Source organism: Hemibagrus wyckioides, linkage group LG03, assembly GCF_019097595.1.
Source record: "Hemibagrus wyckioides isolate EC202008001 linkage group LG03, SWU_Hwy_1.0, whole genome shotgun sequence".
In the NCBI taxonomy this organism is placed as follows: domain Eukaryota; kingdom Metazoa; phylum Chordata; class Actinopteri; order Siluriformes; family Bagridae; genus Hemibagrus; species Hemibagrus wyckioides.
Window position 1 is genome coordinate 29,716,934 of NC_080712.1, and position 20,820 is coordinate 29,737,753.

The following is a 20,820-nucleotide window of genomic DNA, read 5'->3' on the forward strand; positions in this document are numbered from 1 at the left end:
GGAATACAGCTTGGGCTGTTCCACTTTATTCCGGGGGGGACAAAGGAATTGTTGCGATCAAAATGTCATTTAGGATTAATCTCTGTGTATATAGACTTGTGGATTTTTAAATGTATTAAAAGTGCAAGCTTGGAGATATGTTCGATCTTCAAATACAGCGGAATTTCAATTTTCTAAACTTTTTCCACAAGAAGCAAGGAACCCTGTAAATGTCTTGGTAGCGCTCACACTCCAGCTGATCGGCCTCGGCTCCCGGTGCGGTCCGACGGACTGTACGCGGCTGTTAATAAATTCTCGAGTTATTTTTGCCCGTTAATCTGAAAACATAATATCAGCCCGTGCTCTCGGTGACGTGAGCGTCGTGTGTTGAGTTCTTTGAACCGAGGATTATATTATAAAGCGCACTTGGGGAAACGGCTGGCTGAGGAATTTCCCCCACAACAAACAGGCCGCTAGCTCATCCCCGGTCTTTCTTTAGAGGAGGTCGCCGATTTTCACACTTCGCCATGGGGGACACAGGGAGCGAACGGAGCAAGCCACCGAGTAACGTTATACCTCCGCGGTGTCCTTGTGGATTTTGGGGGTAGGTCCAGTGTTTTTTTTGGAAAACGCTGTCTCTATGGAGCCCTAATGCAAGAGCACTGAATAAAACTTGGTCAAAATGGGAGAAGGAAATCCGTCCTGTTAGCAAAACTAGCTAACCGTTAGCTCCAGGGGCTACTGTCAGTTGGTGCCCATTGTTTGAGTAGGCCAGGATGGGGGTGGGGAGGCTTGTCTGTTTTTTCAGCTGTCCCTTTTCACTTTTATCTCAATGTACACAAAACGTTTCAAAACCAACACGTTTTCTCGAAGCAGAATATTCACACCGGCCTGAATTGAATCGATTGATTTAATTAGCTTAGGCTAGCTAGCAAGCAAGTTGACAGGTTATATATCCAGCTCAACACTGTGGGGCTCAGTGGCACAGCTGCTGGCTTTTCAACATAATAGTACGATCTCTAGGGAAACGAGCGAGCCTGAAGCATCCGTTAGATAATAATTATAATGGGAAAAAAATGACAAAGTACTGGTTTATTTGTCCACTCTGGCCATCATTGATCACAAGCTGTCAGTTGCACAGGTGGAGTCCTTTTGCGCAACGCTGTAAAAGCCCATCAGATAGGGATGGGGGAGGGTAAAGCACTCAGCCTCTTTCTCCATTAGACACAAGAAAAATGTATTAGACTTATATTCCTGCTAATAGTGTATTGTCTACTCTGTCTGATATACATATGAACTGTGAGTACAGATTGATCATGGTAGGTAATAGTGAATTCTTCACTGCAGAGTTCATCATCAGAGGTCCTCTGGTTTGGTGTCTGTTATAAAGGAATTAAGTAATCCTCAAGACATGTAGGAAAGGACATTTTGGGTACAACAATAATGGCTGATCAAAACTCAACAGGAAAATTCAAGTTCATTGCGCTCGGTTTTAGTGCTTTCAAGCTTTTGAAACTTTCCGGGAGTATATGCAAACGTACATACATCTGCTTATGTCGTGGAGCCACCCGGAAGACGCTCAAGACGTGTTCCTCTAGTTACATGTGAGTCAACTGGCTTTTCACTCTCTTGAAGTTAAACCAAGCTTGTCACGTCACCAAGAAACCACAAAGCACATCCTGAAAACTTTCCCATGGTGGAAAACCTGACCCCGACATTGGAGACTCCTTCCCTGAACGTAAAGAAAACATATCAACGGTTATGCATTTGTTTTTGTTACACAACAGCGTTGTTATTGCTACTAAAGAAACATTAAAATGAGAGAAATTAGACTAGAGCGAGTGTGTTAATATAAACCTGTCAGTTTGAATTATTGTCAGTGCATCTGGCCAGTTTGCAATGGTATAAGTGAATTAATACGTAGTTAATAGTGATTTATAATTTCGCCTGACTAGAGCGTAAATACAAATCCCGCTTATTTTATAAACTGAACTAAAAATGTTTTTTTGAAATTTTCAGCAATAAAAAAAAATTTGCACGCTAATTCCTATTTTAAATATTACAGAATTTCACAAGTTTAAAAAAATTAAGTATTTTAAACCTAACAGTGTGAAAAGACTAGGTTTATTATTATTATTACCGGTATTAATAATAATAATAATAATAATAATAATAATAATAATAATAATAATATTCACACAGGTTTACTCCAGACAGAGCTTTATATGCATAAAGAAATGTAAATGTTTTCCTTGTAATAACATTAGCAGCTGATTGACTGGGAGATCATTTTGTTACCAAATTAACCTGTTCATTTGTAAAGTTTTAACATAGAGTTGCGTTGTTACTTAGAGAAAACTCGAAAAAAGTTCCAGTGGTCTATATATATATATATATATATATATATATATATATATATATATATATATATATATATATATATATATCTCAGCTATGGCCAATATAATAAAAGTAGTTTGGCTCCAGATAAAGTCCATGTGAAGTCTTCGTGATCTGCAATAAATTTATCATTTTAGGAAAAAAAAAATGCTAGTGTTTCTAAACATTTGGTCCAATAATTTATAGCTTTAGTGACTTTGTTGACACAGTAACACTAACGTTGGGTCTCGGATGATAAGCAGAACACCTTGTGCTTCTCTGATGGGTCTTTATGCCGCTAAAAAGGTTGCCTAGAATTACATTTCTACTTTGGCAGAGTTTTAAACAGAAAAGCTTTAATTACCCAGTGCCAGGTATCCGCTGTCTACGTTACAGGTCACAGAGAAAACCTCTTTCAACACTAGAAACGCTTTGTTCTGGTTTCCTTCGTGACGAATTTGCGGTCATTTTAAGTTACTAAATGAAACATGTCCACAAACTGAACAATGTCTGGTGATGATTCAGCTCTTTAACCAATGATAACACGAGCCGCTTTGTAAGAAGCCTTGCCATTGGGTTACCTGAGAGGAAATGCTTTGACTGAAGGACTGGGCAGAATGACCGTATGCCATATGTTATTATTGCTAAATGACTTCACAGTAACTGTAGCATGAGCAACTCGCTAAAAATGTGGAAGTATTTTATGCATGAGGACAGAAGGATGAATGTTATAGCTGTAAATGTGGACTTGCTGACAGTTTATCACGAAATGCTGTGTTAGATGAAGAGATCTGTTGAAGAGAACAGTAATCATAAGCATGTTTGTTTCTCCTGTCGGTTTTCCAAATCTCACCATGTGTTATTACTTTCTAGTAGTTTTCAGGCAGCTTAAAAACATGGGCAGCACTCTGAAGCTCATTCATCCGACAGGCTCAGTGAGAAACGTATGATTTGTTTGGACTCCCGAGTCGTCCTTTGTACAGCGGTGTTAAAAAGTTTTTTTCCCTGCACAGAAACGTACAGAATCCGACCTCAGATTTGAGCTGTGGCTAGAAGATGTAGGAAAAGCACATGCGGTATCCAGCTAGCTCACTTATTTACATAAGAACAAACCCAGATCACAGTCCCAGCTGTACATGAAAGGCATGTTGGTACATGGCATATCAGCTGTAGGCGTATCGAGCGGAACGGAGATTGTTTGTATAGCACATAGCACAAGGGAATTTTCATAGACCTGACGGTTAAGATATTTTTGGCCTTATTTCAGTTTTCTCTGAACTGGTTGGATGGCTAGAGCTCAGCACTCACAGACCTCTCTCTCCTCTAGTCCAAAAAGTAAAATTAGATACTATGTCTATTATTTACTGAAAAGCCTGTTAAAGGGAACAACTTTATACAATATATGTCTTTATATTTTATAATGCACCTCTCACTGATGTATTGTTCATCCCCATATGATGGCACGCTCCTCTCCCAATTTAAAGCTGACATCCTGCACCTGGGAATTTACATCCATTGTTTCATTCATGAGCCGCAGCTCGTTACTGCGGCTTTTTAAAGATCCAGAAGTTTCCAAATTGCAATCCTATCATCAATATCAGCTCTCGCAGTCTAATGAGACCGAGTTCTGCTTGGAAATTGGCTCAGCCTAGCGCAATTATTATGAAAATATGGAACTTCGTTCACGGCTTATCGAGTTCTGAAGAAAATTGCCAATGCTCTCCATTTGGTTTCAGGGCTGCGTTCAAGCACATTCGAGTATCACTTCTGACCACACAGGTTTCTAAAGATTCGTGCGACAATTTCCTGCATTTCCTTGACTGAAAGAAAGTTTAATGTGGCCTAAATGTTAGACAAGCTAGACTCCATTTTACACGTGTGTTACATACATACATTTCACTGTGTATAAGTTTAGAGGTTAAAACTTAGTGTAATGAGTTCTTTATGTGGGAAGTGTTTTTTCTTTATCTTCAAGTATCTTTTACTTCCACCTTGCTGAAATCAATCCGCTAATTATCATTATTTTTAAAACTATTATACACATCATTGTGTCTAACTCAGCTAGCGCAGAATTATTGGCAACCTTCCTCACACAATATATAAAACATTTTACCGTTAACATGGTTATTTTATTCATTCTGTCACTGCAAGATGATCTTTGAAGCCGCTTTATCTTGTGGTTTGCTACTAAAATGCTGCTTTGTTTCCGCACATGAGATATGAACAGTTTGAGTTTTTTTTTTTTTACTAAAGCAGTGAACTATAGAGGCAGACCTTGCTAACCGCTTCTTCATCACGGGTTTAGTTCTTCGTTTTTCCACGCGCATCTCGTCACAGTTTTCAAACCCTTGACTAATTTTAGCTACAGGACGTATGGATTAGGTTCGATGTTAGCTTGTTCGAGTTCGAGTTGAGCGAAAGCTACTGGCTGCAGATGCAAAGCACAGAGCCGCTGTAAACTGTTTGTCTACGTTACGTTCTAACATATTGTCATTGTTCTAGTGGTGCTGAAACAATGGAAATGATTCCTTTCTCGCCCATCGTTGAAATGGGAACAATTAGTATCTGGCAGTAGAGTTAAATAATACATCGAATTAAGTCAGTCATGTATGTTTCCTAACATTTGGTGTTAAACCTCGTAAGCCAGCAGTCTTGTTCCTTTCTTACCTGCCTCAGTGTTTTGTTAGGAATTGAACCACTTGTAGCATGTGCCTGGCATTTTGTAATGTTGTCTTGAATGTATTAGATAATATTCATGAACCTAATTAATATAATATTAATAAGTCCTCCATCTGACAAGAGGAAACAGCCTGGGGTTTGTTTTACAACTTGTATTATTCTGTTCATAACCACAATTCAGATGTTAAACAAGTTTGTACTGATAATTTTGGAGATAAATAGTGCTTGAGCAAGTAACAGTGCTTATAAACTCTGCTATTGTTGCCTTAATGGAGCAGTTTGTAATTTACAGCACTCCCTGCTGCATGTGAAATGAATTGCACTTGTAATGAAAACACTGCCAGAGCTTCTCCGTCTCTCCACCTGAGCCCACTCCAGCATATAGCTTCCGTACCAGTGCAGGAAAAAAACAAAACAAAACAATGCACAGAGCCGAGCTCCTGTGGTCCAGCTGGGGCATGGCACTGATTTCCAAGCTGAAAAATGTAAACAGAAGCCTGCAATAAGGAACCTGAGCAAAAACCTCGAATGCATGTGTTTTGAATTATGGTTCCTGAAAGGCATTTTTGAAATTGTATGAAAATTTCCATGGCTTTATTTCCATAGCATTACATGTTGTACCTTTTACAGGAAGTCAGGTATGTGTGTGTAAGAGAGAGAGAGACAGAGAAAGCACACAAACATACATGTATGTATACATACACTGACCAGGCATAACATTATGACCACCTGGCGACTATGGTCCACCTTTTTCTGCCAAAACGGCCCTGATCCGTCATGCACTGTGTATTCTAACACCTTTCTATCAGAACCAGCATTAACTTCTTCAGCAGACTGAGAAACAGTAGCTCATCTGTTGGATCAGACCACACTTCTGTGCATCAATGAGCCTTGGCCACCCATGACCCTGTCGCTGGTTCACCACTGTTCCTTCCTTGGACAGATAGATACTGACCACTGCAGACCGGGAACACCCCACAAGAGCTGCAGTTTTGGAGATGCTCTGATCCAGTGGTCTAGCCATCACAATTTAGCCCTTCGTCAAACTCACTCAAATCCTTACACTTGGCCATGTTTCCTGCTTCTAACACATCAACTTTGAGGACAAAATGTTCACTTGCTGCCTAATATATCCCACCCACTAACAGGTGCCATGATGAGGAGATCATCAGTGTTATTCACCTCACCTGTCAGTAGTCATAATGTTATGCCTGATTGGTGTATATACTAAAAAAATGCATCCTGTGAGAAATTATAGTATTTTTATTGCTGAATTTTTGTAAAGATCAACAAATTGTTACTTATAGACTGACACCTGAGCTATTTCCTGTACTTTGGATGTGTTTTTTTTTTCTTTCCTGTCTCGGTACAAAGCTGCAACTTCCAAAAACATGAAACGTACTGAACACAAAAATTTCTGCCATAGTGTAACTACTATGAAAATGATCCCGGCCGCAAAGATTAGTCGACGTAATCGCTTATGTCAGTTACAAAAGTGACGAGTGTTTACTTTACACACAAACGAGCCTCGATAGGTGCAGAGGCGACACTGCTGCTGTTGCACCACATAGAGCTGTGCACAAAGCTGTTATCAGGTGCATACATGATCCCAAACCTAATACACACACCTGCAGCACCACAAGATGAAATAAAATCACACAATGCCGACAGACTGATGATGGCAGCAGCAAGAGAACAGCTACACTTGTTCATTTCATGCCAGGAAACAAAAGTAAACAATGCCGAGCGCTGATACAGAGCAGCAAACGGTCTGCTTAGAGTAATGATGTTTTGTACAGTTTTAATACAAGCATTAGAATAGAAAGTCAGCAAAACAACAAGATTTGACTAACACGAGTTTTAAAAAGATGTGGTCCGGCCCTTCTGATGTTTAATTCGTTGAAGTAGGAAAAGATCCAGCAGAATAAATAGCAGAAAATGTTGAGAAACCTGTTGATTAAACAATAACAAAATGAGCATAAATGCATTCAGACGTTTTTATAAGTTCGAGTTTTATATTAATGTTCAGTTTCATTAATGCGTTCGTCATGCTGAGAAAATGATTTTTATATTTATTTTGTTGGGATAAAAAAGTGTAAAATAGGGCTGAACAATTAATTAAGGATTTTATCTCCTGTTTAATTTCTGGGAAATAAAAGCCTTTAAACTCCATTAGTCGCTTAGCAGCAGAGCGAGGGCCATACACTGGACTTTTGTGTTTGTGAAGGTAGATAAGGTCATCAGGGCAGAACAGAGAGAGAGAGAGCGTGGTGAAGTGTTTTGTATAAAACATGTCTGAATGATGTGTCTCTGTTTATTGAAATAAATATAGATTTTCAAGATTAGTTTTAACGCTTGGTTGAGTAAATGTCTTAAGGTGCACATGATCAAGGTAGAGAGAACAGGCCAATGTTAAAATTGTATGTAGGAATGGGGAAAACTGTGATGGTGTGGTTGTTCATGCCAGGTTATTGCTGTTTGGGTATTTCAGAAATCTCCTGGCATGTTCACAAAAACATCCACAGTGTTGATGAGAGAGATGAGAAGACCAGATGTCACAGGAAGGCTACAGTGACTTTAACCACTCTTTGCAGCCGTGCTGAGCAGAAAACAGTCTCCGAATGCACAACATGAGCTAGATGGTCGTTCAGCCAAACACTGTGCTGTGGGTACGGGATAGGGCTGTCGCATTTTAACCGATATTCAAGCATGATGTGAAAATATCATATTCGTGAACGAATGTTAATATTACAGCCTTAGTGCATTAGACAGCTTGTTGTTCAGCATCTAATCCAGCAGGGGGCGCCCTATAAGTATCGAATGCTCTCTTGACCCATCAGTAAATTAAGCTAATGATACAAAAATGGAAGATAATAGCTAGCAAGCAGTTATGACCTCAAATCATCGAAAAAGCAGCGTGTGGATGTATTTTAGGTTACGGTTAGAGATAAGGCTGTTTGTTGTATTGTCCACCACGGCGAGGCAGTAGAAAGTCGGACAGAGGCACAGATGAGCAGTGCCAACCTTTTATGACTGCATGTTATTCTGTGACGTAGTACAGGGTGTTGACAATTTACTGTAAAGAATGTTTGTGGCGTTTTTCTTTTCTGAGATGGAGACATTTGAACATATTCTAACAAATTGCGTGACATTTGAAATAGTACGGAAAGATTGTGTGGAGTGGGGTAGGATTCTTGTTCAGTTGTTCAGCTCTGTGTAATTTGGTCTCCAGTACAACCTTTCAGAGGTTGCATTTCAGTGATGGAGACATCCGGGACGTCTGGGGGTGTGTGTGTGAGAGAGAGAGAGAGAGAGAGAGAGCGAGAGAGCGTGAGCACATAGCTAGACGGTACTCCTTTGCTCTTCTCACAGATCGACTGGCAGATTGTTTTGTCCTCATTGCTTGTCTCCGGGGTGATATTTGCGTTCCCCTCCGCCTCCTGTTCGGTTCTCGCCTTTTCCCTTGATTTCGCCCCGCAGAAGGTAAAGGTTTGTGTCTTGATTGGTGCTCTCGCTTTCCTTCATAAGTTAATTGCAGCTGACATTTAACAGGAGATGTCAAATTAATCCTCTTCCTGTCTGTGCATGCCCCCGGAGACCTTGATTGGCTCAGAGTGATGTGAGGGAGAAAGTGGAGAGAAGTGCGCAAGAGAGGCTGCGCTACAACACACACACATACACACACACACACACACACACACAGCAACTTTTTTGTTTACTATTTCTCACTCCACCCGTCTGTCAGGATAGAAAAACTTTCTTGCTTGAACTGTCACACCGGGTTTTTTTTGGTTTTGTTTACAATTTCCGACAGAAAATTTCTTCTTAATTGACCAAAAAAACAAAACGCTAAAATTATCTTAACCGTTAAAGCGAGGGCTCATTACCGCACACAGACCCACGATTGACTCGAAGTAGCTAAATTTAATAGAAATCTCATGGCTTCATGTTCCAGACGAACAATAGCAGCTACGTAGCCGCACTTTGTCGACACATCACGTCTCACTCTGAATTAAAATAAACTCCAGATGCCGTGATGTGTCGTGGTTAAAGGTTGGCCTGTGTTAATTAGGTCCACACAGACAGAATGTGTTAACGTATTTATACACCACAGCGCCGGCGAGTTCTCCATTCCGATTGGTCAGATGATGTCGATTCATTTTGTTTCACACAAGCTCTACAAGTTCCAGCTCCAGGTTCTCCAAAACCTCAACGCGAGCTTTGAGAGATCAAGTTGAGTATTAAATGTAATATTGTCATTGTTGTTGATTTTGATGAATAAAATTTCAGGATGTCTGTGTATTCAGAAGTTTTTTAGTTGGCTAAATACACTATATTGCCAAAAGTATTCGCTCACCCATCCAAATAATCAGAATTGGGTGTTCCAATCACTTCCATGGCCACGGCATGCAGACTGTTTTTACAAACATTTGTGAAAGAATGGGTCGCTCTCAGGAGCTCAGTGAATTCCAGCGTGGAACTGTGATAGGATGCCACCTGTGCAACAAATCCAGTCGTGAAATTTCCTCGCTCCTAAATATTCCACAGTCAACTGTCAGCTGTATTATAAGAACGTGGAAGTGTTTGGGAACGACAGCAACTCAGCCACGAAGTGGTAGGCCACGTAAACTGACGGAGCGGGGTCAGCGGATGCTGAGGCGAATAGTGCGAAGAGGTCGCCATCTTTCTGCAGAGTCAATCGCTACAGACCTCCAAACTTCATGTGGCCTTCAGATTAGCTCAAGAACAGTGCGCAGAGAGCTTCATGGAATGGGTTTCCATGGCCGAGCAGCTGCATCCAACCCATGCATCACCAAGTGCAATGCAAAGCGTCGGATGCAGTGGTGTAAAGCACGCCGCCACTGGACTCTAGAGCAGTGGAGACGCGTTCTCTGGAGTGACGAATCGCGCTTCTCCATCTGGCAATCTGATGGACGAGTCTGGGTTTGGCGGTTGCCAGGAGAACGGTACTTGTCTGACTGCATTGTGCCAAGTGTAAAGTTTGGTGGAGGGGGGATTATGGTGTGGGGTTGTTTTTCAGGAGCTGGGCTTGGCCCCTTAGTTCCAGTGAAAGGAACTCTGAATGCTTCAGCATACCAAGACATTTTGGACAATTCCATGCTCCCAACATTGTGGGAACAGTTTGGAGCTGGCCCCTTCCTCTTCCAACATGACTGTGCACCAGTGCACAAAGCAAGGTCCATAAAGACATGGATGACAGAGTCTGGTGTGGATGAACTTGACTGGCCTGCACAGAGTCCTGACCTCAACCCGATAGAACACCTTTGGGATGAATTAGAGCGGAGACTGAGAGCCAGGCCTTCTCGTCCAACATCAGTGTGTGACCTCACAAATGCGCTTCTGGAAGAATGGTCAAAAATTCCCATAAACACACTCCTAAACCTTGTGGACAGCCTTCCCAGAAGAGTTGAAGCTGTTATAGCTGCAAAGGGTGGACTGACGTCATATTGAACCCTATGGATTAGGAATGGGATGTCACTTAAGTTCATATGTGAGTCAAGGCAGGTGAGCGAATACTTTTGGCAGTATAGTGTATCAAGGATTTCAAGTTCTGAGTAAGAAAGAAGACTAAATGTACTGAGAAATGTTTGCATTTTTATTTTGTTGGAAAGGGAAAAAAAAAATCTAATTAGAGCTTGAGAAGGATCTTAATGCCGACTAATATCGTCTTGACTAAACGTCGAAAATCAATCCTTCATTTCAAATCTCTTTACAGTGTGAGAGTGGACAAAGAATCGGCCCTTACCACAAGGATTTGTGCGTTTGATGGAAAACAGCCTCCTCAGTGGTTTGCTATTGCTGGTGTATCAGGGTTGAATTGCAATTAGGAGTAAAGACAACCTCAAATCAAAGCTGACCTTTATTCCCCGCGAGCATTTCGTCGAGTGCATGATTCATCCGTACTAATCGCTTTAAAAGATAAAATGAATTTCTTTTTCCTTTCTTTCTTTCCTGTGATCTTCAGCTGAAGTGCAGCAATGTTTTCTCATTTCTAAACCTTGTCCTTGTAATTGTAAAAAGAAATATCACTCAGCAGAGATGCTCCAAGTTTACTCCAGGTCCATGCAGACGTGGTGTTGTACTCAGAAATGTGTCGGAAAAATGGTCACTTTGTCTTTGTAAATGTTATCTGCTGTTGGATTACTGTGCTGCATAAATAAAAACAATTTTTATTCGATGCTTTTGAAAAAGATTATTGTTTCCCCTGTTTAAATTTCCTCCAACGTGTCCAGAGCAAATCATCCCTTCAGCTGCCCGAAGGCTCAGTTTAATAGGAATAAAAGCTAAATGTCCCTTAATGTCACCGAAAGCATTTTGTGCTTTCAATTCAATGTATTTGTATAGGGTATAGGTATAGAAGCAAAATAAACGATAAAGTTTTAAGTTAAATAACTATTTTATCCCTAATGAGAAAGCCTGAGGTGACGGTGGCAATGGAGGAAAAACTCCTTGATTAATGATAAGAGGAAAAAACCTTGAGAGGATCCAGACTCAGAAGAGAACCTCAATCCTCATTTGGGTGACACTGGACAGTAAATTGTGACAGCTGTCCCCTGCTCACAGGCTGTCCACACACCACCAAGCAACGAGACTCCAACCAGGGGTAGAGCGCCAGGATGGATCAGGCAGGTCCGGAAAGAAGAAATGGTCACACTGGAATCCCAGAACACTGGGAGCTCGGGAGTGAGACGTCTTCATGAAGCATATCAATACTCTGTTCAGGGTTTTCATACTGCCAGTTTAATCCAAATCAGAGCAGTGTTCACATGAATAATCGGGTTAGAGTTATTCCCATATTCGTGTTCAAGGAAGTAAAGTAACCTGCGTATGCGTTTTAGCCGATGACAACTTCACGTGAGCGGAACACAGAAGAGGTGACGTGATTTATTCTTACTGTGTATAATAGCACCAAAATTATGATTAAAAGAAAATATGCTGAGTCATGTGTTCTCGATGTGTTTTCGGTGATGTAAGATAAACACAAATGCATCAGGGTTCAGTAAAATCAAGAGATCAACGATGTAGGAGCCACTGGGAACAATCACACACTCGGATTCAGTAACACACTTCATCGTAACTAGGCACGTTCCACAGGCGTGTGCTTGATTTGTATTCTTTTGAATGAAAATGTATTCCAGTATGCACCTGTCTATAGGAAGTTTTCCCAATCACACACACAGTGTCTTACTTCTTACTTGTACTACCCACTTAATATGCATTATTTGTCCCCAGAAAGCCGTTATCTCTCTACGCGCCATCATCCGCCTTCTTGATTGGGTGGTGATTATGATTGCGGTTGATTATGATGAGGGCCGATCGTCTGTGTTATGTTTGGTCGCTGTTTGTGCCTTGCTCTCCGAGGAACTTAAAGAGCATGGGAGAAAGACAGAGACGGCGAAGGGAAGAAGAAGGGAGTCTGTGAGACAGAACGTCGTTTAGTTTAACGAAACCTTTTCATTTGACACAAACTGAATGTCGGCTTGAAGAGTAGAAAATGTTCAGAAATAGCAAGACGCTGTTATTTACCTGTCTGTGTTTCTGTTTTTAGGTCGAGCAAAACCATGAACCTCTGCTCCAAATGTTTTGCAGGTAAGAAAATGTGTGAATGCAGATCTGGTTTCATTAAAATCCAAGCACAATGGTGTGACCTTTCAGTGACACCTCGAAGAGATCCCCAGCATGCACGTCCTCCTGCCAGGTTTAATAAGTGGGCCAGAAAAGGGAAATGACTCAAGTGTGATTCAGTCTAGAGATCAGACGAGTGATATGAAAATGAAAAACTTACAGCTAAACATTTCTTCTTTAACTTAATAGTCTGTGCTATCTGCGCGCCAAAGTGATTACAATTCCAAATAACCATTGTGGATCTGTTCATCTTGCCCCTTTATAAGCTTACTCTGTTTTAAATCTTTAAACAGAATTGACAAATACTCGGATTTGCAGGCTGCAGAGAGTTTAGTGTTCTCCAAGCTCATTTTTGCAAGCCCTCAATGTTGTTTTTCATGCAGGTAATTAGGCGATTATATAAACAACAGCTTGAAATATTGTGTCTCATCCAGCGTATATCTTCTTAATTCTACACTCTGTCTAACAGCTCGTATCTACCCGAAATCCACAGCACCACTAGGGTTCGCTTCCTGTAGTCGTGTTGTTTTCTCCCTGCAATAGACCCATGCTAGACTTCTCCTCACCTCACACCTTCTGTGTGGTGGTTGTTGCGTGCTTAAAGGAAATGCATGCAAGGGGAAAACCCAGCAGGGAGCAATTCCAACTGACTAAACGCTGCATATGTGAAAGTGTCGTTCAGGCAATTAACCAACGATGGATATTTGTAGGAAGTTAAAATACCATTAAGCACAATCTGAGCCAAAACACTTTAAAAGTCTGGAACAGTTGCCAGAGAAAGAAGAATACGCATGAGATTATAGGCACCTCTTTAAAATGGCTTTCTCCTATGTCAAAGGTGTGTGTGTGTGTGTGTGTGTGTGTGTGTGTGCTGGCATGTAAGAGAAAAGCTCCATCACTCTTTGCTACTTTAAGCCTTCTTTAGACTTCCTTTTTTTCTATGGCTCACTTGATCTTTCCCCTCTCGCATGCTCACCCTCTCTCACTCTCTCGATCAGACATCCAGAAGAAGCAACCAGACTGCGCTTCAGAGCCCACCCCCAGCTCCAGCAATAGCCAATCAGCCGTCTTCTGTAACGAGACAAGCAGCAGCAGTAGCCAAACCATGTCCTCCGGCTCCGAGGGGCCGTCCACAGATGCCACGCCTCTCTCCAAACAGGAAGGTGAGCGATGGAAATATTATTTTCTACTCCACATGCTGTAGTATTTCATAGCTTGTTTACTATATTACAGGGAATACAGGAAGAGGTGACATGTGGTATATCACACCAGACCATTGTTGTTTATTTTCCAATAAACTGCTTGGTGCCTTGGTGTGCTGGGCTTGGGGTTGTTATAGCATATCCATAAAAAACACAAACACATTTTGAAGCTTTAATTAAGCAAAGGAGAGCACACCAAACAAGTAAATGTGATCATTAAGAGCTCCGTCATGCAGGGAGCTAGGGCTCATGCATTTCTGTATTACATCATTAAACAGACATATAGCCAAGGTGTGAGGTATTTATTGACCATAACAAATTGGTCATTTGAAAGGAATATCAGCTACTAAATTATTAACAACATGCGCACGGGTCATTTTATGTGTCCAGAGCACCCAGATCTAAATTTACTTGGAGATGCACTTAATGTGCACCAGTTACAGTAATTTGTAGCACTGTGTGCCTGGACATATAAAGCCACCAGATGTTCTCTCTCTCTCTCTCTCTCTCTCTCTCTCTCTCTCCCATGAGGCAATACTGTTCCTCTTCAGATGGCCCAGCACTTTTCCACACTCATTTCTGTGCATTTTTTCTAGTTTTATGAGGATTTGGACCTAATGGTTTAATATTTTTCCCCGTGTGTTTTTCCTCCCCTCTCCTGCAGAAGTCTCGAGTACAGACACAGCCCGAGGCACGCTATCTACTCCCACGAAACGGCCCTGTGATACAGGTACACTTCATGTCCTGGCCTTTTCAAGGTTGTCTGTGTGTGTGCATTAATGTACATGTTCATTCGTTTAATGGGCTAGAATGTCTAAAAAGGATTTTCAGGATGGAGTCAACACCACTATTGATTAGGTGTTTTCAATTTGCTGCTACTTCTTGACATGAGAATCTGGAATATCTGCACTTTGAAGATTGTTCTGAATTCATAAGCTGACCAATATCGTCTAGACATTTTATCATATTTATATCTCTGTATACTTGTATAAATATGAGAATGAAAAGAATAGAAAAATGCACTGATTGAAGGCCTGCTCACATGGAACATAATGCATAATCTGAATAAATATGCAGGAAAGTGTATATATACTTACCGATCAGGCATAACAATATGACCACCTGCCTAATATTGTGTTGGTCTCCATTTTGCTGCCAACATGGCCCTGACCCATCATGCTCTGTGTATTCTGACACCTTTCTATCAGAACCAACATTAACTTCTTTAGCAATTTGAGCAACAGTGGCTTGTCTGTTGGATTGGACCGCACGGGCCAGCCTTCACTCCCCACGTGCATCAACGTGTCTTGGTTTCCCATGACTCTGTCACCGGTTCACCACTGTTCCTTCCTTGGACCACATTTGATAGATACTGACCACTGCAGACCAGGAACACCCCACAAGAGCTGCAGTTTTGGAGATGCTCTGATCCAGTAATCTAGCTATCACAATTTGGCCCTTGTCAAACTCGCTCAAATCTTTACACTTGCCCATTTTTTCTGCTTCTTCTTCTTTCGGCCTTTCCCTTCAGGGGTCGCCATAGCAAATCATCTCTCTCCACCCATCCCTATCTTCTGCATCCTCAACACTTGCACCAACTAGCTTCATATCCTCATTTATTACATCCATATACCTCCTCTTTGGCCTTCCTCTTTGCCTCCTGCCTGGCAGCCCCATGTCCAACATTCTCCTACCAATATACTCACTCTCCCTCCTCTGAACATGTCCAAACCATCTTAATCTGACCTCCCTAACTTTGTCCCCCAAACGTACAACATGAGTTGTCCCTCTGATGTGCTCGTTCCTGATCCTGTCCAACCGTGTCACTCCCAAAGAGAACCTCAACATCTTCAGCTCTGCTACCTCTAGCTCTGACTCTTGTCTCTTCCTCAGTGACACTGTCTCTAAACCATACAGCCTGGCTGGTCTCACCACTGTCCTGTACACCTTCACCTCGATTCTCGCTGATATTTTTCCATCACACAGAACTCCCGACACCTTTCTCCACCCATTCCAACCTGCCTGCACTCGCTTCTTTACCTCTTTCCCACACTCTCCATTACTCTGGACTGTTGACCCCAAGTACTTAAACTCCTGTACCTTCTTCACCTCTTCACCCTGTAATCTTACTGTTCCACTTCCCTCCCTGTCATTCACACACATGTACTCAGTCTTACTACGACTGACTTTCATTCCTCTTCTCTCCAGCGCAAACCTCCACCTCTCCAGGTTTTCCTCCACCTGCTCCCTGCTCTCACTACAGATCACAATGTCATCTGCAAACATCATTGTCCAAGGAGACTCCTGTCTGACCTCCTCTGACAACTGGTCCATCACCATAGCAAGTAGGAAGGGGCTCAGAGCCGATCCCTGATGCAGTCCCACCTCCACTTTGAACTCCTCTGTCTGACCTACAGCACACCTCCCCACTGTCCTGCACCACTCTGACATACTTCTCTGCTACTCCTGACTTCCTCATACAGTACCACAGCTCTTTTCTTGGCACCCTGTCATACGCTTTCTCCAAGTCTACAAACACACAGTGCAACTCTCTCTGACCATCCCTGTGCTTCTTCATCAAAATTCTCAGAGCAAAAATTGCATCTGTTGTGTTCTTTCTGGGCATGAAGCCATACTGCTGCTAACAGATTTTCACTACCTTCCTTAACCTAGCTTCCACTACTCTTTCCCATAGCTTCATTGTATGGCTCCTCAACTGTATCCCCCTATAGTTGCTGCAACTCTGCACATCACCCTTATTCTTAAAGAATGGCACTAATACACCACTTCTCCATTCCTCAGGCATCTTCTCACTCTCTAAAACCCTGTTACATTTTACCCTCTTACCTTTCCTCTTCTCTCTCTGTCTACGCACTCTCCTCCCTTCTCTACTTCTTCGACCAACAGTAGCCCAATTTTCACCTGCGCCCTGTAGGTCAACGGCACCGATGGCGGTTGTTGTTAACCCGGCCCTCGACCGATCCGGTATGAAATTCAGAGTTCTGACAATTTGCATGATTAAATTTGGCAATGCTTTACCCCGGATGCCCTTCCTGAAGCAACCCTCTCTATTTACCCGGGCTTGGGACCGGCACAGAAGTCACTTGACTGTGACCCCCATGGCTAGAGTGCCCATTTTTCCTGCTTCTAGCACATCAATTTTGAGGACATAATGTTCAACTGCTGCCTAATATATCCCACCCACTAACTGGTGCCATGATGAGGAGATATATTGTTATTCACTTCACCTGAGTGCTCATAATGTTATGGCTGATCGCTATTTATATATATTTATATTTTGCAGTCTTTTAAACTGAGCTTGACAGGGCAAGAACTATTTCAAAGTTCAGTTCAGGTTCAAATCAATGAAAGAGCATGGGATGAGCATTCAGCTCATCAGTATTAATAACAGCCATGCTTAATTAGTTGAAGCAGGCAAAGTTTAATTAAGTTTTTTTTTTTTTTTCCCCCAAACGTGAAAAATTATAATAAATAAATAAATTAATCTTGTTTTTTTGGTGATATTAAAGAACACACATTTCATCAGCTTTCATTTTTAACTGAAATGCTCAGGATTACTCCCTGTAGACTGTGCCACTGCTCATGAAATGAATGAAAGGAAAAGAAATGCTCATGCTCAATGCCCGTCATCATCATTGTAAATAATTTAAATATTTTTTCCTTTGTCAGCCTCAGGTTCAGAGAGCGAGGCCTCCCCGGAGAAGCGGGTGCGTGTCGGCGAGTCCTCTGAAGAATCCCAGCGAGGGCCTAAGCAGAAGAACCGCAGACGTTGCCATCGCTGCCAAACCAAACTCGAGCTTGTACAGCAGGAGCTGGGATCATGCCGCTGTGGTCAGTGTTTGCTTTGTGGTGTTATGAAATGCATTGTTTTCTTGCACTCTCTAGCCGCCTAGCCAGGCTCTGGCCAACCGCATATTGATATGAAATATCACTTAGAAATACTTTGCTTTATTTCTTATGTTAACGGACACCCTGGTAGCCCCGCCCCTTTACCAGTGCTATCCAATATGTCTGATGTTACTAACATTATGTAACTGATGATAACTAGTTATTTATTAGGGAACTGATGAGTGGAAATTTTTGCCCATTCTAAGAATATAATGTAGTCATTTCACCTAGCTGTAGCATGAGATTAAATGCGGTTAAACAAATTTGCACGTTTACCATCAGGATCCAGTAGACGATGTCATTACCGGTTTGAATTGTAGCCTATTAAACAGCATTCCCAGCGCTAGTGAACAGTGGCAGCCATCACTTTAATGGCAGATCCTGCTGTTTTGCTAATGCTCTTACGCTGATCCTTCATCAGTTCAGGTCTGAGTGGAGATTATCTCTCTATGCTCGTTCTACGAAATGACTCCTATTGTTAGTCATCGCTCTTCAGTCGCCTCTTTTATCCTCATAATAGTGCTTTTATCTCCATAAGAGTGCAAGTGTGTGTTCCTGCGCAAGTGTGTGTGCATGCGCGTGTGCTTGTGTGGGCTCCGTGTGTGTATACTGGTGACGTTCCAGCTGCATTGCCGCACAGCCCATAATTGCGAAGCTGTAATTGAAGCATGCTGAGCTTTTAATCATCACTCACTCTGGTTAAGAACAGCGTACATATTAAGTGTGATAAGCTCCTTAACAAGCCCGTGTGTGTAATGAGTCTCAGCTCTAAATGGATTGTTTCACAGTTTCACTCACTCTTTTGTAAATATACTTGTGTGTGTGTGTGTGTGTGTGTGTGTGTGTGTTTTTTTTTTTTTTTTTTGTTGAAAGGATACGTATTCTGCATGCTGCACCGGCTGCCCGAGCAGCACGACTGCCTGTTTGACCACTTGGGTCGCGGGAGAGAGGAAGCTGTACTCAAGATGGTCAAGCTGGACCGTAAGGTGGGCCGATCCTGCCAGCGCATTGGAGAGGAGTGTTCCTGAACACGCACACCTGCATACACACGCATACACACACACACACACACACACACACATAATGTATTCTCCCCTTCCAGTCTTATGTCCCCTGATTCAACTGAGGCCAGTGGTGCTTAGATCCTCAGTGCTGAACAATGCAACACACACACACACACACCACTCACTTAGCACTGCTCTCTCTCTCTCTCTCTCTCTCTCTCTCTCTCTCTCTCATTCTCTTACATACACACACACACACGCAAACTCATGGCCGTGACACTCCTCAAAACTGTCTTAATCTCCTTCCTATGGATCTTGTTGGAAGAACACCATCCCAAAAAAAAGAATGGAGAATCATCTACTGGCGTTTTGGCATGCTGCCATCGTCTGTTTTTTTTTTTTTTTTATCCCCCGTTGCCAGTTTCAATTCTGCAGTTCAAAACTTTGTTCAAAAATTATTGTTATCTCAATTTAGGTTGTCATATATAGATCACTAGGTCATTGGTCATTCCCAACATGAAAATCTTCATCAGGCCACAAAGCTGAGGAAAGCGTGATCTGTGATCAGGACCAACCTTCGACCTCACGAGAGGAATCAGGTTTCACCTGCTAACCTCCCGACACCCTGACCACCGTTCATCCTCAACCTCCTTCGGTCCATTTTGCCTCCAGATGCTGTTACTGATATTCATCCTGATTTTACGACTTCCTCCCAATTGGTTTTTGAATCGGAAATGGAGTTTGACGTGGATGACGCACCCTCACGTCCTTTTATGACCTTGCCCTTTGCTGTCACTTTAGTGGCAGTGCTATGCCTCTATTACTCATACTCTTTCCCCCGCACACAAACACACACTCACACAAGTTATTTTATGTTCATATACACACAAACCACATGTGGTCTGTGTGTGCCCAGCACACGGACAGAAGCTAAATCGGTACCCTTCGGACCGGGTTCATTCGGGATTGTGCGCCCCAGGGCTTTATGGGAACTGTAGTTCAGGTCTACATTACACTTCTGTATACTTACAGCTCCACTCAGACCCCATATGATGTATTTAGTGATGCTCTGCCTCCAGAAAGCTGCAGTTCTCAACATGATTCGTTCCTTCATTCACATCTTTCCTCCCCTTCCTCCTGTTCTGGCCCTTCTTTCCATTCATCCTTCACTTTTCTTCTCACTTCCAGTTTTGCACTTTCCCTCTCGTTTTTCCCCCCGAACACAGCCATCTTGTTTGTCACGTTTTCCAAGTGGCTTTAGGAGGGACTGGCTTTTGAAGGTTGGAGGCAGAGTGCTGAATATACCAATCTTTTTTTTTCTTTTTTTTTTTTTTCCCTTTTTTTAAAAGCTGTTTTATTTTTTTCTGTTGAAAGGACAGAGCCGAAGACAATAAGTGAATATCCTGTATCTTAAAGAAATCCTTATTTAACCATCTTTGTGTTTCTGATTAACTCGCACTAGCATAGAGCTGCGTTTTTTTTCCCTCTTTAGGTTAACATTGTTAAAGAGATAAAAAGCAGTATGGATAAGATAATTCTGTAGCCTTTCTTTGGGTTTATTTGTTTTTTTGTTTTTTTTTCTCCTTTTTTTCTCCTTTCCTTCTTTTTGCTGAAAAAGAATAAACTGGATTAGTGAAGTGTGTTGTGGTTTTCTGGTGCTTTTAAATTCTTAATCAAAAAAGTATGTGTGTGTGTTTTCCTTAACAGACTTCGGTGCCATTACTCAATTCTTATTCATTTCTATTCAAAATGAAGTCATCTGATACAGTGTTAATATCTTGAGCAGGCCAATCCACTGTTAAACGATTTGAGATTTTTATAGATGTTCACATGAGGGAAAAAAAGTATGCTTTAATCTCTCTCCAGGAAGTCATTTCATTCATCTTATTCCAGCAGCTTTATTATCTGTGTTTCCATATTTAGGGCAGTTCTTTTCAATCTTTTCCCCCCAGAATGTTGGACGGGATCAGATGGGAACAAATCTTTTTTTCCAATTTTGGTATTTCCATCGACAAGCGATC

General features: G+C 41.8%; 1 protein-coding gene across 1 annotated transcript; it reads left to right on the top strand.

Annotated features, from left to right (window-relative positions):
- Positions 1 to 205: 205 nt before the first annotated feature.
- On the top strand, positions 206 to 20,436 carry zfand3 (zinc finger, AN1-type domain 3). The gene is made up of 6 exons (XM_058385922.1): positions 206 to 583; positions 12,608 to 12,648; positions 13,683 to 13,847; positions 14,551 to 14,616; positions 17,577 to 17,738; positions 18,669 to 20,436. Exons 1-6 carry the CDS (start codon positions 507 to 509, stop codon positions 18,821 to 18,823), a joined length of 666 nt encoding a protein of 221 aa, XP_058241905.1. The 5' UTR covers positions 206 to 506; the 3' UTR covers positions 18,824 to 20,436.
- Positions 20,437 to 20,820: the final 384 nt, after the last annotated feature.

Bases quoted from the DNA above. Each gene is read 5' to 3' on its own strand.
- zfand3 (XM_058385922.1), top strand. From the start codon at position 507: ATGGGGGACACAGGGAGCGAACGGAGCAAGCCACCGAGTAACGTTATA. The intron at 12,649-13,682 runs GTAAGAAAATGT...TCTCTCGATCAG, and splicing joins CTGCTCCAAATGTTTTGCAG to ACATCCAGAAGAAGCAACCA. The intron at 14,617-17,576 runs GTACACTTCATG...TTCCTTTGTCAG, and splicing joins GAAACGGCCCTGTGATACAG to CCTCAGGTTCAGAGAGCGAG.